Source organism: Rhinatrema bivittatum, chromosome 4 (genome assembly GCF_901001135.1).
Source record: "Rhinatrema bivittatum chromosome 4, aRhiBiv1.1, whole genome shotgun sequence".
Taxonomy (NCBI): Eukaryota; Metazoa; Chordata; class Amphibia; order Gymnophiona; family Rhinatrematidae; genus Rhinatrema; species Rhinatrema bivittatum.
In genome coordinates, this window is record NC_042618.1 from 82,681,968 (window position 1) to 82,700,080 (window position 18,113).

Consider the following 18,113-nt stretch of genomic DNA (forward strand, 5'->3'; position numbering starts at 1 on the left):
TCTCCCCCTTCTGACGCTGGGTGCGCCTGCCCGTAACGCACCCGGGGGCGCAGGAGCCTCACCTGCACCTCAGCTCGGCACCCGGCTCCTCGCGGCTTCCTCCGTTACTACAACAACCAACCGTCGGACGGCGCAGGCGCAGCCCGCCCAACGGCACTTCCGCTTCCCTACGTCACATCCGCCCGCGCTGCGCTCTCGCCTCTCCTGGAAGGCGGCGCAGAAGATGTCGGGTGAGCGTCGCCTCTCCCATGATGGCGGCCGGAGAGCTCCGAAGGGGCGGGGTCCGGAGCGCACGAGTGGGCGGAGCTCTACCTTCGCTCCCTGACATTGGCTGCCATACATTGGGCCTGATCAGGCGAGGCGGGGCCTGCTGCGGGGTCCCGGGGCGTGGCTCGTCCGTGCACGGAATGCCTAACGGGGAAAGAGGGGGGAACGTCACCCCGCGCTAATAAGGGGCAGGTTACAGGACGCTCCCGGCTTCTGCTGCCGCGTCTCCTCGTTCCCTGGGCTTATCCTGAGGTTTCGCGTGGATTTTCCCTCTCAGCTTTGGGATCTGAGCAGCTCCGAGCTCTTTGAGTTTTGCACCGCACAGGAGGGAGTGCGTTTCTTTCTATCCATCCAGTGTTGCAGCGCGTGCACAGCCTAGTTTTGGGGGGGGGGGTCCACTTTCGTTTTTGGCTGCAGCTTTCTATGTCTTCTCTGTGATCACTTATCCTGTATTTGGTGAGGGTCCGCTTGCTTTTTGCCTTTGTGACTGAGCTTTCTGCTAGCGTGTAGTTTTTGTGTAGGGGTTTCTAGCATTCCAGCTTCTTCCGTTTTCCAGTTTGCTCCTTCCAATAGGAGGTGTATTGGTGTTCTAGGGCCCATTGCATGTTTGCATTGCAACCATAACCAATGGAACAGTGCTATACCAGAATGAGAGAGTGCATGATAGAGTGGATCAACTTGGTGGAAGGGTGGCACTTTATGTTTGGGATGCCATAGGATAAAGATCATCTCAGTATAGAAATCGCAACCTATTGGATACTAGGGATGTGAATCGTGTCCTCGATCGTCTTAACGATCGATTTCGGCTGGGAGGGGGAGGGAATCGTATTGTTGCCGTTTGGGGGGGTAAAATATCGTGAAAAATCGTGAAAATCGTCGAAAAATCGAAAAACCGGCACATTAAAACCCCCTAAAACCCACCCCCGACCCTTTAAATTAAATCCCCCACCCCCAAATAACTTAAATAACCTGCGGGTCCAGCGGCGGTCCGGAACGGCAGCGGTCCGGAACGGGCTCCTGCTCCTGCATCTTGTCGTCTTCGGCCAAAATGGCGCCGAAAAATGGCGGCAGCCATAGACGAAAAAGATTGGACGGCAGGAGGTCCTTCCGGACCCCCGCTGGACTTTTGGCAAGTCTCGTGGGGGTCAGGAGGCCCCCCACAAGCTGGCCAAAAGTTCCTGGAGGACCAGCGGGGGTCAGGGAGCGATTTCCCGCCGCGAATCGTTTTCGTACGGAAAATGGCGCCGGCCATATGCGTATGGCCGGCGCCATTTTCCGTACGGAAAATGGCGCCGGCAGGAGATCGACTGCAGGAGGTCGTTCAGCGAGGGTTCCGGCGCCTCGCTGAACGACCTCCTGCAGTCGATCTCCTGCCGGCGCCATTTTCCGTACGAAAACGATTCGCGGCGGGAAATCGCTCCCTGACCCCCGCTGGACCTCCAGGAACTTTTGGCCAGCTTGTGGGGGGCCTCCTGACCCCCACGAGACTTGCCAAAAGTCCAGCGGGGGTCCGGAAGGACCTCCTGCCGTCCAATCTTTTTCGTCTATGGCCGCCGCCATTTTTCGGCGCCATTTTGGAAAATGGCGCCGGCCGAAGACGACAAGATGCAGGAGCAGGAGCCCGTTCCGGACCGCTGCCGTTCCGGACCGCCGCTGGACCCGCAGGTTATTTAAGTTATTTGGGGGGGGTTCGGGAGGGTGGGGGATTTAATTTAAAGGGTCGGGGGTGGGTTTTAGGGGGTTTTAGTGTGCCGGCTCACGATTCTAACGATTTATAACGATAAATCGTTAGAATCTGTATTGTATTGTGTTCCATAACGGTTTAAGACGATATTAAAATTATCGGACGATAATTTTAATCGTCCTAAAACGATTCACATCCCTATTGGATACTCTCTGCCATAGGATAAAGATCCTGCAAGAGACTAAATATACAGTACAATCTTTAGGGATGGAAAATCCATGTGTGATGGGGAAGCATGTAGTGGTGGGGGTTATTCTACTGTCCACATAGCATTTCATCTGTTCATTTTGGCTAACAGAAATTAGGGAAAGTAACAAATTTGGCAGCACAGTAACAATGGGAGATTTCAGTTCTCCTAATATTGATTAGGTAATGTTGCACAAGGTTATGCTAGGAAGGCAATATTTCTAGATGAAATAAATTACTACTTCATGGAGCAGCTGGCATGGGACCTGATGAGGGGGTGACCCATTTTAGACCTACAGTAATTTGTAGTGGAACAGAGGGTTTGGTGCAAAAGGCAACAGGAATTGTAATGCGATCAAACTTGAGTTAATGACTGGAGGGAGGACATTTACCTTAACTTTCAAAAGGAAGACCTTGATAAAATTTGGAAAATAGAAAAAAAAGTAAAAGGTGCAGCTATAAAGGTAAAGAGTTTATATCAGTCGTGGACATTGTTTAAAAGTATACAGGGTGGCCCATGGAAAAGTAACCCGCCTCCAATACCAGTGCCATGCAGACAAGCTACTTTTCCATGGGCCACCCTGTATAAAGACAAACTTTGCCACACCGTGCATTAATCTGTTTATGCCATCATAACAGACACTACCAGTGCTTCGACCTTCCTTGTACTATAGATTATCTGGTGGCATATTGTGATTTTTATAAAGTTTTTTAGTGCATTTGAACTTATCTTATTATAGTGAATTCATCCCGTCTGTTTATGCCATCATAATAGACACCAATCATGTCTATTATAATGGCATAAACAGATTAATTCACGGTGTGGGAAAGTGTCTCTTTAGTATACTTTGAAGTTTCCCTTGTTTTCACGCTGTTGTATAGTGAGTCATTGTTTAAAAGTGCCATCTTGAAAACCCAGATTTGATGTATTCCATGCATTAGAAAAGGTGGAAGGAAGGCCAAATGACTGCCAGCTTGATTAAAAGGTGAAGAGGATATTTTAGCCAAAAGAACTTCTTTCAAATTGGAACAAAGATCCAATTAAAAAAATAGGAAAATCATAAGCATTGGCAAGTTTGATACCAAACATTGATAAGGCAAGCTAAAAGAGAATTTAAAAAGAAGCTGGCTGTAGAGGCAAAAACTCATAACAAAATCTTATTTAAATATATCCTCAGCAGGAAGCCTGTGAGGGAGTGAGGTGAATCATTAGAGGGGCACCTAAGTCAGACAAGGCATCGCGGAAAGATTAAATGCATTCTTTGCTTCAGTGTTTACTGAAGAGGATGTTGAGAAATACTGGGCTAGAAACAGTATTTAATGGTGATGAGTCAGAAGAACTGAAACAAATGGTTAAGCTGGAAGATGTAATAAAGCAGATTGAAAAACTAAATAGTAGCAAATTGCCTGGACCAGTTGGGTTATATCCCAGAGTTTTAAAAGAAATTTAAAAAAAAAGGAAATTGCAGCTCTATTGCTAGTAATTTTTAAATTATCATTAAATTGTCTATTGTACTTGAAGATTGGAATCACATTGGCCACTCTCCAATCTTTAGAAAGGACTCCAGGGGTGATCCAAGAAACTATAGACCGGTGAACCTCACATCAGCGGTGGAAAAAGTCATAGAAACTGTTTAAAAGAATGAAATCACAGAGCATATAGAAAGACCTGGTTTAATGGGACACAGCCAACATGGATTTACCCAAGGGAAATCTTTCCTCACAAATCTACATTTTTTTTGAAGGGATGAATAAATGTGGATGAAGGTGAACCGGTAGATGTAGTGTATTTGGATTTTCAGAAGGTGTTTGACAAAGTCCCTAATGAGACTCCTGAAAAAATAAAAAGTCACAGGATAGGAGGCGATGTCTTGTTGTGGATTGCAAACTCATTAGAATATAGAGTTTTCTCAGTGGAGAGCCTCAGGGATCTGGGCCGGGAGAGGTGCTTTTTACAAGATTTCTAAAAGATCTTGAAAAGGGACTGACGAGTGAGGTGATCAAATTTGCAAATGATACAAAATTACTCCGTTGTAAAATCACAAGTGGATTGTGAAAAATTGTGAGAGGACCTTGTGAGACTGACAAACTGGGCATCGAAGTGGCAGATTAGATTTAATGTGGAACATGCAAAGTGATGCAAATGGGAAAAGGTAACCCATGCTGTAGTTACACGATGTTCGATTCCATTTTAGAAGTCACCACCCAAGAATAGGGTCTGGGCATCATCGTGGATAACACATTGAAAGCCTTGGCTCAGTGTGCAGTGGTGGTCAAGAAAAGCAAACAGAATATTAGGAATAATTAGGAAGGGAATGGTTAATAGAACGGAAAATGTCATAATGCCTCTGTATCGCTCCATGTTGAGACCCCACCTTGAATATTGTGTACAATTCTGGTCACAGCATCTCAGGGAAGATACAGCAGAATTAGATAAAGTACAGAGGGGCCGATGCAATAATCTTCGCAGAAAGTGGGCGCTGACTTTTCAGCGCCCGCTTTCTTAATGCACGCATGGGGGGTGCCATGCAATATGTAAACTAGTGGGTTGCGGCTATCGAGTTATGAAGACCGAAGCCGGTAAACTCGGCAGCCGTTTTCATTACTGGCAGACAGGCCACACATTAAGCCTTATACTTCACTTGGATGCAGCTCCAACACTGCTCTCTGCATTAATGGTGGGGGTGAAAGGGAAATAGAACCAAAGGTTACTAAGAGCCAAGAGAAACCGATAAGTATGAGAAAAAAAAAGTGTGAAGCTTGCTGGGCAGACTGGATGGGCCGATTGGTCTTCTTCTGCCATCATTTCTATGTTTCTATGTAATGGCAGGGGTGGAAGGAAATTAGAATCAAAAAGTTACCAATAAAGGCCCTGAACTCAGCGGTCGGAGTAACAGATAAGTATGAGAAAAATAAGAAGTGTGAAAGCTTGCTGGGCAGACTGGATGGGCCCTATTGGTCTTCTGCTGTCATTTCTATGTTTCTATGAGACGCACTTTTATCTTTTTGCATTTGGAGTGAATGAGAATGAGTAATAGGCTCCTTCTCATGCATTTGCATGTGATGAGCGCTAACTCATTCACTCCGTGTCGGACGCGCGTTAAATTGGTACTAATCCCCCTATTACATTAGGGGGTGGATTAGCTCCTATTTAACCCACGTCTGCAAGTGGGTTATACAGTGCGCTCGGCCCCAGAGAATGGCAACTAAGATGATAAAGGGGATGGAACGATTCCCCTAAGAGGAAAGGCTAAAGAGGTTAGGACTCTTCCGCTTGGAGAAGAGACTGCTGAGGGGGGATATGATAGAGGTGTTTAAAATCATGAGTGGATAGAATGGATAAATTTGAATCTGTTATTTACTCTTTCAAAAATACAAAAACTGAAAGGCACTCAATGAAGTTAGTAAGTAGCACATTTAAAACAAATCAGGGAAAATTATTTTTCACTCAACACACAGTTAAGCTCTGGCAAAGGTAAAGGCAATTAACATAGCTAGGATTAAAGGTTTGAATCCATAAACTGTTATTATCTAGATAGGCTTGGGGAAAGCCGCTACTTCACCCTGGGCATTGGCAGCATGGGATCTATCTACTGTATGGGATCCTGCCAGGTACTTGTGATCCGGATTGGCCACTGTTGGGAACAGGATGCTGGGCTTGATGGACCCTTAGTCTGACCCAGTATGGCATTTCTTATGTTCTTATGTCTTTTTATATGCTGGGTTGTAGTTATTTGAGTTCCAGATGTTAGTGCTGGTTTGGTACAGGTGTTGTGCCTGCTTTTTGTGATCTCCAAGCAGCTAGATAGACAGGGAAGAGAGCACGGGACCCAAAATACCAGTGGCGACTCCGTAAAACACAGAGAGCACGAGGCATGGAATCTATAAAAGTTAGCTGTTGGAGGGCTGGGATGAGGGGGTTTCATTCTGCGCATGAAGAGCTGAGGTGCTGTGATTCTGCTGTCTCCTTTACACATGTACTTTTGTCTTCTTGCAGTCTGACTTTGCTTTGAGGTGCAACATGAGCCGATTTCTGAATATCCTACGCAGCTGGCTCGTCATGGTCTCTGTCATTGCTATAGGGAACACAGTGCAAAGCTTCAGGGACTACGGTTTCCTGTCTGAAAAACTGTACACGAGCAAACCAGAGCTGGGTAAGGCTCCGCCTGCATGCTGTGCCTGCTTACAGATCACACCTGACGGGTGGATGCAGCGCACCGAGCTTGCTATCTCCCCCTGTCCTGGAAGAGGCTTGTGCTTCTGATTTTTGGAGAAAGACGATAGATGCATGCTTTTTTTCCTTTTTTTTTATTGGGTCATCACAATGTAATTTCAGATCACAATTAAAAAGTCTCTCCTGGTGCCAGCCTTGTTAGCTCGGTGGGTTTGATACCCAGGTTGGCCAGGAGGGAAGAGGGAGTCCTGGTCATTGGGCAATGGTGATATCTAGTGGTGGGATTCAGGGTGCATGATTGCAGGGTTCGTGGCCCCCAGCTGAGGATGCTTGTAGGGTTCATGGCCCCCAGCTGTGGATGCTTGCAGGGTTCGTGGCCCCCAGCTGTGGATGCTTGCTGCATTGACTGCACTCGAGGGTGGGAATCCCTCAATAGTGGCCCTGCCATCCCCAAATAAAAATGAACTCCTGTCCTATTCCTGGGCTGCAGAGCGAGAGAGTAACTCTTGGGTTGGTGCCTTCTTTCCTTACAGTGAATGGGCTGCAAGCCCGAACGTTTGGCATCTGGACCCTCTTGTCCTCTGTGATTCGCTGCGCCTGTGCCATCGACATCCAAAACAAGACGTAAGGGTGCCCAGGATCCTCGTCCTCCAGCTACCCCACTCAGGATGGCAGTGCTTGTGTCACTTACATAGATCTCCAAAAACACTAACTTCTATTAACATTATGGAAAATATATTTTAATAAGTGAAAAGCAATTATCAAAGTTATTACACAATTCTTAGGCCAAATATAAATCTTAAACCATCTAAACATCGAACAGGGCCCAAAAGACGCCAAGAAGACGGACAAACATAAAACACAAAATTAAAATGTTAATTCCAGCTTCTCCAAATAGCTGGCTATGAAGTAATAGCAATCCCTCAAGGTATAATAGCAAAATTGTCATGGCTTCCACTGATTAACTCCGCCCAACGTCCGTGCAGGACGTTTGTCAGAAAACCATCTTTTAAGAAGGTAACAGTACAGCACTGCTTTTGTTTGTAAGAAAACAAAAGTAGCACAGTAGCCGCAGCGTGTTTGGCGGAAACCCGGGAGCTATGAAATCAAACGTCACGTATAATGAAGCAGCATTAAAAGAGCGCAGTGTGTTTGAGTTCGGGCGTTCTCTATCCCGCACGGTTTTGTGGGGTGCGCACAACATTGAAAAGCTGCATCTCTCAAGTTGGTTGAGTTACACTGCAGCATTCTTGGAAAACATCTGCGTTCTTTGGATGCTGCTTTGTGGCCCATAAGCATGACCAAGGTGCCTAGAAATGTTTGGGGTCTGTCCTATTAAAAGTAAATGTAAGCAAGCCGGCCATGTTCTCTCTCCCTGCAGGTTGTACCACGTCACCCTCTGGAGCTTCTTCCTGGCCTTGGCTCACTTCCTCTCCGAGGTGTTTGTGTACAGGACCGCAGCCCTCACCATCGGTGTCATGGCCCCTCTCATGGTGGCGAGTAAGTGCAAGGGAGCTGGGCTGTGGGTTTTAGGGAGAAATCTCACCTGCCTCTCTCTGTTTGCTGTGACAGTCCTGAGGGAGCTGCTCTTCATCCCCTCAGAAGGATCACCTGTGACGCCCAGGCTGTTAATATGAGAAGTCACAGCTTCTGCTCTCACCCCAGGACTTGTATTAATTCTGATGAGCTGAAAGCTCCCTCACCTAACACCAGCTGGGCTAATGCAGCCTAACCTATTACTTTTCTTGCAGTGCCAATGCTGTTACTGCTGTGCTCTCACTGCCACTTCCAGACGTCCCTCCTGGCCTCACACCCCTGCTCCACTCCCAGGCCCAGTTTTCGCTCCTTTGCTGCCCTGCTCTGCCTTCCAGTCAGCTCAGCACTGAGAACTGTAACCTGCAGGGCATCCTGAGTGCATGCTCTGCCTCTGAGCTCCTGCTTCTAGCAACATGCACTGACCACCAAGGGCAGGGAGGTCGGACTGGAAGGAAAGGAAGGAGAAAGAGAGTGGAGAATAAGGGAGAACTGGAATAGGGGTGGCTCATGGAGAGGTAGCTGGGCAAGAGACTTAGCCAGCTGGGGGAAAGAGGTAGACCTGAGAGATGGATCCAAGGGTGACAGAGGGGGACACATCCCCAGACTCTTATCAGATGATGAACTTCGAGAAGGAAGAAAAGATGATCGGTATCAAAGGAAGGGCAACAAGAGGGCTAAGGGAAGGAAAGGGGGGGGGGGGGGCTGGGAGAAAGCTGAGCTTGTGGACAGAGGGAAAGTGCTCAAAGAGGAAAATGGAGGAGGAACAAGAGAGAGCAAAGCTAGAAGACGGCAGGACAGGAAGAGATGATAGCAAACCATCCAAGGGCAAAAGGAAGAAAAAACTAAAGTTCCCTGTACGTATCCAGATTCTTGAGTTTTGCCTCCCTGCCAGCAGATGGAGACAGAGAGAGTCTCACTGACACTGTACATATCCCAGTGTGCCACCTGCATTCCCTCAGTATTTCTCTGTCTCCAGCAGTTCCCTATATATACCCAGATCAGGCCAGACTCCTGGGTTTTCCCTCCCTGCCAGCAGATGGAGACAGAGAGAGTCTCACTGACACTGCCCATAACCCGAGGTGCCACCTGCATTCCCTCAGTATTTCTCTGTCTCCAGCAGTTCCCTATATATACCCAGATCAGGCCAGACTCCTGGGTTTTACCTCCCTGCCAGCAGATGGAGACAGAGAGAGTCTCACTGACACTACATATCCCAGTGTGCCACCTGCAGTCCCTCAGTATTTCTCTGTCTCCAGCAGTTCCCTGTACATACCCAGATCAGGCCAGACTCCTGGGTTTTCCCTCCCTGCCAGCAGATGGAGACAGAGAGAGTCTCACTGACACTGTACATAACCCAAGGTGCCACCTGCAGTCCCTCAGTATTTCTCTGTCTCTGGCAGTTCCCTGTATATACCCAGATCAGGCCAGACTCCTGGGTTTTGCCTCCCTACCAGCAGATGGAGACAGAGAGAGTCTCACTGACACTGTACATAACCCAGTGTGCCACCTGCAGTCCCTCAGTATTTTTCTGACTCCAGCAGATGGCGGAGGTGTAAAGCCTGCAGTCTGACTAACAAAAAAAGTAAAAGAAACTCTGAAAGGGCACATGGGCTTCTGTCTGCAGCTCCCAGAAGGTTGTTAGACCCTGGTGGGGTCATCCCTTCTGATGTGTGAGGCTTGAGAGCAGGGGGTCGGGGACCCTGTATTGCTTGGATCCCTGGCCGGACAGGGCTGATACCCGGGGGTCCCGGATCACTCGCCCTGTGGGATATTCACAGCCTGTCGCCTCTTCAGGAGCCTGCTGCTGCTTTTTTAAGGAAAGTGCTCCTTTTTCCTTTTGTTTGTTAATGTTTGGAAAAATGAAAAAAATACAGCATCTACAGTGAGAGGTTTGTTTCTTTCCTTCGGGGGCAGTGCGTTTTCGCCTTTCTTCGGTCCCGTCTTCTGTTAGCCAACGTCGGAGCCTTTCTTTTCTTCCCTCCCCTGCTTCACTCTGCCTCTCTCTCTTGCAGCGCTTGAGCAGGGGTTGGGGGTCCTGGTCTCACTTGTGGATGCCGCGTGGGGCAGCCTGTTCTTCTTGCGGGGACACGCGGGTCCCGTCTTTCCTGCACCGGCCTTTGTTCTCCATGCCTCCCGGGGGAGGGGCTGTTGGGGAGCGCCGTGGGCGACACGGGCAGTGCCTCCCGTGTCTTGGGGAGGCGTCCTTCAGCACTGCTGGCCGTGGAGGACCCATTCCCGCTAAGCGCAGGAACAATGGCCATATTGTCTTCATTTCGGTCGGCAGCATGGGCCATGGAGGGGAGTTTGGATCTCCCTCCCCCATTGACTCTGGAGCCCCAGGCCTACGGGGGAGGTTGTCAGCAGGCTGAGGGCCCTCCAGCAGCGAGAGGACACCCGGGGATCCTTCGGATTCATCTTCATTTTCTTCTTAGTTTGTGCTCCTGCTCCATAAGACCTTTAAGGCCAGGAAGGCTGCACATCAGGGTGCATCCATGGAGGCCCTGGGGCGGTCTGCCAAAAGTCCAGAACCTCCGGGGCCGCAGGGTCTCTAGGGTCCAGTGGCTCCTGAGGGTTGCATTGCCCATGGCTGCCACAGATGATTCCTCGACCACCTCTGATACCGAAGGGGCCCAGGGAGCAGATTCCCAGGAGTCCAGGCCTGGGGTCGGTCCACTGGATCCAGATCTGTCCCTCTTAACAGGGTATGTCCCTCGAGGGTGATGACCCAGAGTGGTCCGTTTATTCCATAAGGAGGAGCTGAGTCTACTTATTCCAGCGGTGTTGGAGGAGTTGGGCATTGAAATCCCGCCACAGGATTCTAATCTGGGGGTGGTGGACCTGGTCATGGTTGGCCTCCGGGGTCCCGCAAAGTCCTTCCCGTTCCATAGTTCGGTCAGTGCTCTTCTGTTCCAGGAGTGGGATACTGGTTTGAAGGGCAGCAGGGCGAAGGACAGATTGTATCCATTGCCCGAGGAGGCGCTTGACCTGCTCAAGGTTCCCAAGGTGGATGCCACAGTTTTTTTGTGGTCACCAAGAAGACCACCATTCCGGTCACTGAAGCAGCGACTTTAAAGGATCTTCAGGATGAAAAAAAAAAACTGAAGGTACACCTCAAGAAGATCTTTGAAGATTCCGTGCTTGGCGCTCGGGCTGCTATGTGTGGCAGTTTCATGCTCTGAGCTGGTCTTTGCTGGGTTCAGCAGCTGCAAGGCGACAAATCTTTTTCTAAGGCCTGAGGCCCTCCAGGCGGAATGGCTGGAGGCTGTCGTGGTGTGCAGTGCTGATTCCTTATATGACCTGCTCAGGACCTCTTCTCGGACTATGATGTCGGCAGTGTTGGCCCGGCACCTCCTCTGGTTGAGAAATTGGTTGACTGATGTTTCCTCCAAGGCACAGTAGGGATCTTTGCCTTTTAAGGGAAAGTTACTCTTCGGCAAGGATCTTGAGGAAATGGTCAAGTCTCTGGGAGAGAATAAGGTCCATAAGTTGCCTGAGTACAGGCTGAGAGGCAAGAGTTTCCCATCTTCTTGTTCCCGCTTCAAGGGTAATCGAAGATTCCGAGGGCCCAGACCCTCAGGTCCGGCTCCAAGACAAGTCCTCCTAGGTAGGCAGTGGTGCCAAGTCCTCTCAATGAGGCGAGGCTAGGAAGTCTTCCACCTCTCTTCCTACACGAGGGTGTGGATCGTTCTTGATTCCTGGTGTTCCGGCTGGAAGGTGGACCCCAGAAGAGCGTCTATGCGCCATATTTTGGCCTTCCTTTCGGATGGCTTGGCAAAAGGGCTGTCCTTCAATTCACTTTAAGGTTCAAGTGGCGACATGAGGTTGCTTCCGAGATGAGGTTTGTGGTGCATCACTTTTGGCACATCTGGACGTTGTATGTGTTCTTCGAGGTGTGAAGCACCTGTGCCCTCCCGTTCGATAGCCGTGCCTGTCTTGGATCCTTAATGTGGTCTTGTGGAGCCTCTGTGCGCCCCCCTTTGAGCCTCTGTGGCATGCGACTATAAAGGATCTCACTTTGAAAGTGGTCTTTTTGGTGGCGATCTGTTCGGCACTTAGAATTTCCAAACTTCAAGCTCTTTCCTGTAGGGAACCCTTTTTGAGAATCTCGGACAAGGGGATTTCCTTGCAGACTGTGCCTTCTTTCTTGCCCAAGGTGGTGTCCTTTCATGTTAATCAGTCGGTGGAACTCCCCTCATTCTCAAAATTAGATCCAGCAGCGGCGCCCACTAGAGATTTGCGTCGCCTAGACATCAAACGAGCCTTGCTGAGATACTTGGAGGTCCCAAATAATTTCCGCATGTTAGATCACCTTTTTGTGTTGTGGAGCGGTCCCAAGAAAGGGCATAAGGCATCAAAAGCGACTATTGTGAGGTGGTTGAAAGAAGCGATTAATTCTGCATATATTTATCAGGGTTGCCCAATTCTGGAAGGTCTCCAGGCGCATTCTACTCACTCTCAGGCAGCCTCTTGGGCAGAGTGTCCATTAGTCTCTCCTCAGGAGATCTGTAGGGCGGCTATGTGGAAGTCATCGCACACCTTTGCCAGACATTATCGCTTAAACGTCCAGTCCTCAGGGGCTGGAAATTTTAACATGAGTGTGCTGCGAGTGGGACTCTCCCAGTCCCACCCTACTTAGGGAAGCTTTGGTACATCCCAGGAGTCTGGACTGATCTGGGTTCTATAGGAATGAAAATTATCAAGTAAGGACCAGTTTTCCTATGAATAAGACCAAGAACAGAGATGTGGAAAAAGTTAAAACCTGACACAGAAAGCTTAGGAAAATGTTAGTGAATCTCATTCTTACATTACAGTGAAGCCAACACAAACCTTTTTAGTATAAAAGATTCCCTGCCCATCAGCCGGAGAGCAGATACGGCGTCTCCCAGCAGAGGGTGGGGTGAATGGATACAGCAGCTCCAGGCAGTCTGGGGGAGAGGGGATACGGCAGCTCCAGGCAGTCTGGGAGAGGGTGGGGAGAGGGGATACAGCAGCTCCAGGCAGTCTGAGAGAGGATGGGGAGAGGGGATACGGCAGCTCCAGGCAGTCTGGGAGAGGGTGGGGAGAGCGGATTCGGCAGCTCCAGGCAGTCTGGGAGAGGGTGGGGAGAGCGGATTCGGCAGCTCCAGGCAGTCTGGGAGAGGGTGGGGGGAGGGGATTCGGCAGCTCCCTGCACTCAGGGAGAGGGGATACGGCAGCTCCAGGCAGTCTGGGAGAGGGTGGGGAGAGCGGATTCGGCAGCTCCAGGCAGTCTGGGAGAGGGTGGGGGGAGGGGATTCAGCAGCTCCCTGCACTCAGGGAGAGGGGATACAGCAGCTCCAGTCAGAGAGGGAGAGGGGATACGGCAGCTCCCGTCAGTGAGGGAGAGGGGATACAGCAGCTCCCGTCAGTAAGAGGGTAGGGAGAGTGGATACGGCAGCTCCCATCAGTGAGAGAGGGTGGGGAGAGGGGATACGGCAGCTCCCGTCAGTGAGAGAGAGGGGATACGGCAGTTCCCGTCAGTGAGCGAGAGGGTGGGGAGAGGGGATATGGCAGCTCCCGTCAGTGAGAGAGAGGGTGGGGAGAGGGGATACGGCAGCTCCCGTCAGTGAGAGAGAGGGTGGGGAGAGGGGACGCGGCAGTTCCCGTCAGTGAGAGAGAGGGTGGGGAGAGGGGACGCGGCAGCTCCCGTCAGTGAGAGAGAGGGTGGGGAGAGGGGACGCGGCAGCTCCCGTCAGTGAGAGAGAGGGTGGGGAGAGGGGATGCGGCAGCTCCCGTCAGTCTGTTCCCGCCGGGGGAGATCAGATATCTGCTGCAGTTTTATTCCTGCTTCCTTACATCGTACACTGCCCCATTTTAGCGTTGTGTTTAGTGAGAGGAGCGGCTGCTGCTGGCTTGAGTCTGCCTCACGCTCTCCTCGCTCCTCAGGTTTCTCCATCCTGGGCATGCTGATCGGATTCATGCTCTCCTCGCTCCTCAGGTTTCTCCATCCTGGGCATGCTGATCGGATTCATGCTCTCCTCGCTCCTCAGGTTTCTCCATCCTGGGCATGCTGATCTGATTCATGCTCTCCTCGCTCCTCAGGTTTCTCCATCCTGGGCATGCTGATCGGATTCATGCTCTCCTCGCTCCTCAGGTTTCTCCATCCTGGGCATGCTGATCTGATTCATGCTCTCCTCGCTCCTCAGGTTTCTCCATCCTGGGCATGCTGATCGGATTCCAGTACCTGGAGGTGCTGCAGGACCAGGCCGTGCCACGCAGCAAGAAGCTGAAATGAAGCCTCTCCATTCTGCCCCCTTTTTTATCAGCCGGAGAGCCCTGCGCTCCCCGTACTCTGGGCTAAGGCTGGCGTACATCTCTTTCCCAATGTTCCTCCCCCCCAAAAGCTCACTTCTCTCTCCCCCCTCCTTTGCAGGAAGAGTGAGTGCTTCTTCCCCCAGTACCCTGGCAGGAATAATGCCCCTCACAGCAGGATTAGTGCCCAGCTTTCCATCCTCCTTGTGGGGTTAGCGCCAGCCTCCCTCCCTCCCCTCCTTCTGGGATTAGTGCCAGCCTCCCTCCCTCCCCTCCTTGTGGGGTTAGCGTCAGCCTCCCTCCCTCCCCTCCTTCTGGGATTAGTGCCAGCCTCACTCCCTCCCCTCCTTCTGGGATTAGTGCCAGCCTCACTCCCTCCCCTCCTTCTGGGATTAGTGCCAGCCTCCCTCCCTCCCCTCTTTGTGGGATTAGTGCCTCCCTCCTTCTGGGATTAGTGCCAGCCTCCCTCCCTCCCCTCCTTCTGGGATTAGTGCCTCCCTCCCTCCCCTCCTTTTGGGATTAGTGCCAGCCTCACTCCCTTCCCTCTTTGTGGGATTAGTGCCAGCCTCACTCCCTCCCCTCCTTTTGGGATTAGTGCCAGCCTCCCTCCCTCCCCTCCTTCTGGGATTAGTGCCAGCCTCCCTCCCTCCCCTCCTTGTGGGGTTAGCGTCAGCCTCCCTCCCCTCCTTGTGGGATTAGTGCCAGCCTCACTCCCTCCCCTCCTTCTGGGATTAGTGCCAGCCTCCCTCCCTCCCCTCTGTGTGGGATTAGTGCCTCCCTCCCTCCCCTCCTTCTGGGATTAGTGCCAGCCTCCCTCCCTCCCCTCCTTCTGGGATTAGTGCCTCCCTCCCTCCCCTCCTTCTGGGATTAGTGCCAGCCTCACTCCCTCCCCTCCTTCTGGGATTAGTGCCAGCCTCCCTCCCTCCCCTCTTTGTGGGATTAGTGCCTCCCTCCCTCCCCTCCTTGTGGGATTAGTGCCAGCCTCCCTCCCTCCCCTCCTTTTGGGATTAGTGCCAGCCTCACTCCCTCCCCTCTTTGTGGGATTAGTGCCAGCCTCACTCCCTCCCCTCCTTTTGGGATTAGTGGCAGCCTCCCTCCCTCCCCTCTTTGTGGGATTATTGCCTCCCTCCCTCCCCTCCTTCTGGGATTAGTGCCAGCCTCCCTCCCTCCCCTCCTTGTGGGGTTAGCGTCAGCCTCCCTCCCTCCCCTCCTTCTGGGATTAGTGCCAGCCTCACTCCCTCCCCTCCTTCTGGGATTAGTGCCAGCCTCACTCCCTCCCCTCCTTCTGGGATTAGTGCCAGCCTTTCTCCTCACCCTTTGGCTGGGAGTAGTCCCATTACAGTTTTGGCTCAGGAACCAGTCTTCTCTTCTGGGGTTAATTTATTGTAATGAACTGTGAATGTTGTTAATAACTGTGCTGTTTTCTAATAAAATCTGTGAAGCAGTGTTGGGCTAAGGTTTTTGATTTTCACCTTGATACTGACTCCTGGGAGTACACACATTGTCCACTCCCAGCCATTACCCATCCTCAGAAAGACTAAAACACAAACCAGGGTCCTGGGGGGCTTACACAGGCTGAAAGATCCATCATGCTGGGGCTGATTATTTATTTATTTTTAATTTTTATATACCGACATTCTTACATTAAATGTAAATCATACCGGTTTACATAAAACAGAAAAAGCAGGAAATATAATTCTGTTGTCTGATACAATGAACATTTATAACTAAACTAGTTAACAAGCCAAAAAAGTAAACAATTGGAAGAAAGGGTTAGTTAACAGGAGAAAAACAAACATTAAATAAAAGAATATTAAATGAGGCACCAAGGATTGCATGAAGGGGTGCACAAAGGGGAGAACCCCTTTGTCGCGCGATGCGTGGCGCTTGATGTTGATGCGCTTTTCAACCGCCGACGCTCTCAGTGACGTCGTGGGAGGGGGCGTGGTCTCTCTCTCATTGTTTTCATATCACCTCCCGATGTTCCCTTCTTATTTTAAATTTTTCTTTTCATGTTAATTTTTTATTAATTCACTCGGCCAGGATCTTCCAGGGAAACTTAAGAAGTGTTGTACTGGGTCAGACTGAGGATCCACCAAGCCCATTGTTCCGACTCTGATAGTATCCAGCGTGGGTTACGTACCCGGATCAGTCCAGACTCCTGGGTTTTCCCTCCCCACCAGCAGGTGGAGACAAAGAAGTTTGACCGACTCTGCCCTATACTCTCAGGTGCCACCTACAGTCCGTCAGTATTTCTCTGTCTCCAGCAGATGGTGGAGGTGCACGGCCTACAGTCTGTCCTGATTGTTCATTGGAGTTAGAGTAGTGAGTTCTGTGAGTTTTAGAGAGTTTTCGGTCTGTTAAACTTTTTTACTTTGATTTAAAAAAAAAAAAAAAAAAAAGGAGCAGTTTCTGTCCTGAGCCTCCCAGGGGGTTTGTAAGGGCTTGAGGGGACCACCCCCCGCTGGTTGTTGAGGCAGCTGCATTACAGGTTCGAGGGCCCTCTTGTTCCAAGCTAGCAGCTCTGGGTGCGACACCAGGGAGCCCGGTTCACTCCACCCCGCCGGATCAGGACCGTGGACCACGGCCGGGCAAGTCTTAAAGTTTTGATTTTCTTTCATTTTCTGTCAGTGTCACCGGCGCTGTGGCTCTCTCTTCCCTCCCTGACTCTGCGCTTGGGCCGACGGCGATTATTTTTCTGTTTTTTACAGAATTGAATTTTAGCTTTCTCAGGCCCGCTGCCTGATGCTGCGCTCGTCTGCATGCCACACATGTGGCTCGGCCCGCATGCATCTTTCTCAGGAGGGGCTGTGCTCGGCGTGGTTTCCCGGGGGGATCCTCCAGGGCCGCGAAAATGTTTAAAGGCAAGGCTGCCCGAGCTCCTTCAGTGTTAGCTGCACCGAGATCAGCTGAGGCAGATCCGTTCCATTTTGGAGGCCATTTTGGAGTCTTTTAGATCAGGGACTCGTGCAGCTATGGGGGAGGGGATTCTCCCGCCTCCTCTCTCTCCTCAGCCAGGATTTCCTGGAGGGAGTGAACCTTTACAGCCTCTCTCACCTGCAGCGAAGGATGGCCCCGAGGGGGCTTCTGACTCCTCTTCCTCTGAGATTATTTTATTTCTCCATAAGGCTTTTAAAGCCAGGAGGGAAGGGAAGCTGCAGGCTGGGGTAAAACTTCCTCGAGTGGTCTTAAGTCTCTTTCTCGAGAGCAGTCTAAGTCTAAGGGAGTCTCTGGGTCCTTCAAAGCTAAGCGCCCTTTGCATACAGGAACTCATCAGACCGATACTGATTCCACGGGTCAGGATACGGACCCAGGGGACCAGGACCCGCAGGGCAAGCCTCCGATGGGCGTGGATACAGACCCTGATCAACATCCACAGGATCAAGCACGAGGCTCTCACATTGTGGAAGGAGATGACCCTAAGGTGGTCCGTCTGTTTAGGAGGGAGGAGTTTGCTCCGCTTATCCCTGCCATACTCGGAGAGTTAGGCATAGATGGGCTGCCAGAGGAGTCCAGGCTAGGGGCCATGGACCCAGGGTTGTTGGGTCTGAGGGGCTTGGCTACTTCCTTTCCTTTTCATTTTTCTGCCACAGACTTGCTATATAGAGAATGGGATACCCCGGATCTGCGATTGAAAGTTAGCAAGGCTATGGATAAGCTTTATCCTCTTCCGGAGGAAGCAATTGATATACTGCCGGTGCCCAATGTGCACGCGGCAGTGTCCGCAGTCACCAAAAAGACCACAATTCCGGTTATGGGTGCAATAGCCCTGAAGGACCTGCAGGATAGAAAGCTGGAGCTGCTGCTGCTCAAGAAAATTTTTGAAGTCTCAGCACTGGGCGTGCAGGCAGCTATGTGCAGTAATTTTGCCTTACGAGCAGGTCTTCGCTGGGTTCAGCAGTTACAGGCTAATGATGGTCTTTCCGATGCAGAAGC

The 18,113-nt window shown here is 50.8% G+C and overlaps 2 protein-coding genes across 6 annotated transcripts in view; one reads left to right on the forward strand and one right to left on the reverse strand.

Annotated features, from left to right (window-relative positions):
- TTLL5 (tubulin tyrosine ligase like 5) overlaps positions 1-255 on the reverse strand; it is a 798,469-nt gene extending 798,214 nt beyond the window's left edge. Inside the window, 1 exon segment of the mRNA XM_029598396.1 lies at positions 63-255. The gene's annotated coding sequence lies outside the window, so the exon portion shown is untranslated.
- On the forward strand, positions 169-14,751 carry ERG28 (ergosterol biosynthesis 28 homolog). 5 transcript variants are annotated; one of them, XM_029598393.1, is made up of 5 exons: positions 169-230; positions 6,195-6,351; positions 6,905-6,995; positions 7,753-7,871; positions 13,812-14,049. In XM_029598393.1, exons 2-5 carry the CDS (start codon positions 6,219-6,221, stop codon positions 13,937-13,939), a joined length of 471 nt encoding a protein of 156 aa, XP_029454253.1. In that variant the 5' UTR covers positions 169-230; positions 6,195-6,218; the 3' UTR covers positions 13,940-14,049. The 5 variants fall into 5 exon arrangements, with proteins under 5 accessions (XP_029454253.1, XP_029454252.1, XP_029454250.1 ...); XM_029598392.1 differs by lacking the exon at positions 169-230 and adding an exon at positions 355-723 and having other exon boundaries at positions 13,864-14,048; XM_029598390.1 differs by lacking the exon at positions 169-230 and adding an exon at positions 359-723 and having other exon boundaries at positions 13,812-14,048.
- The last annotated feature ends 3,362 nt before the right edge of the window (positions 14,752-18,113 follow it).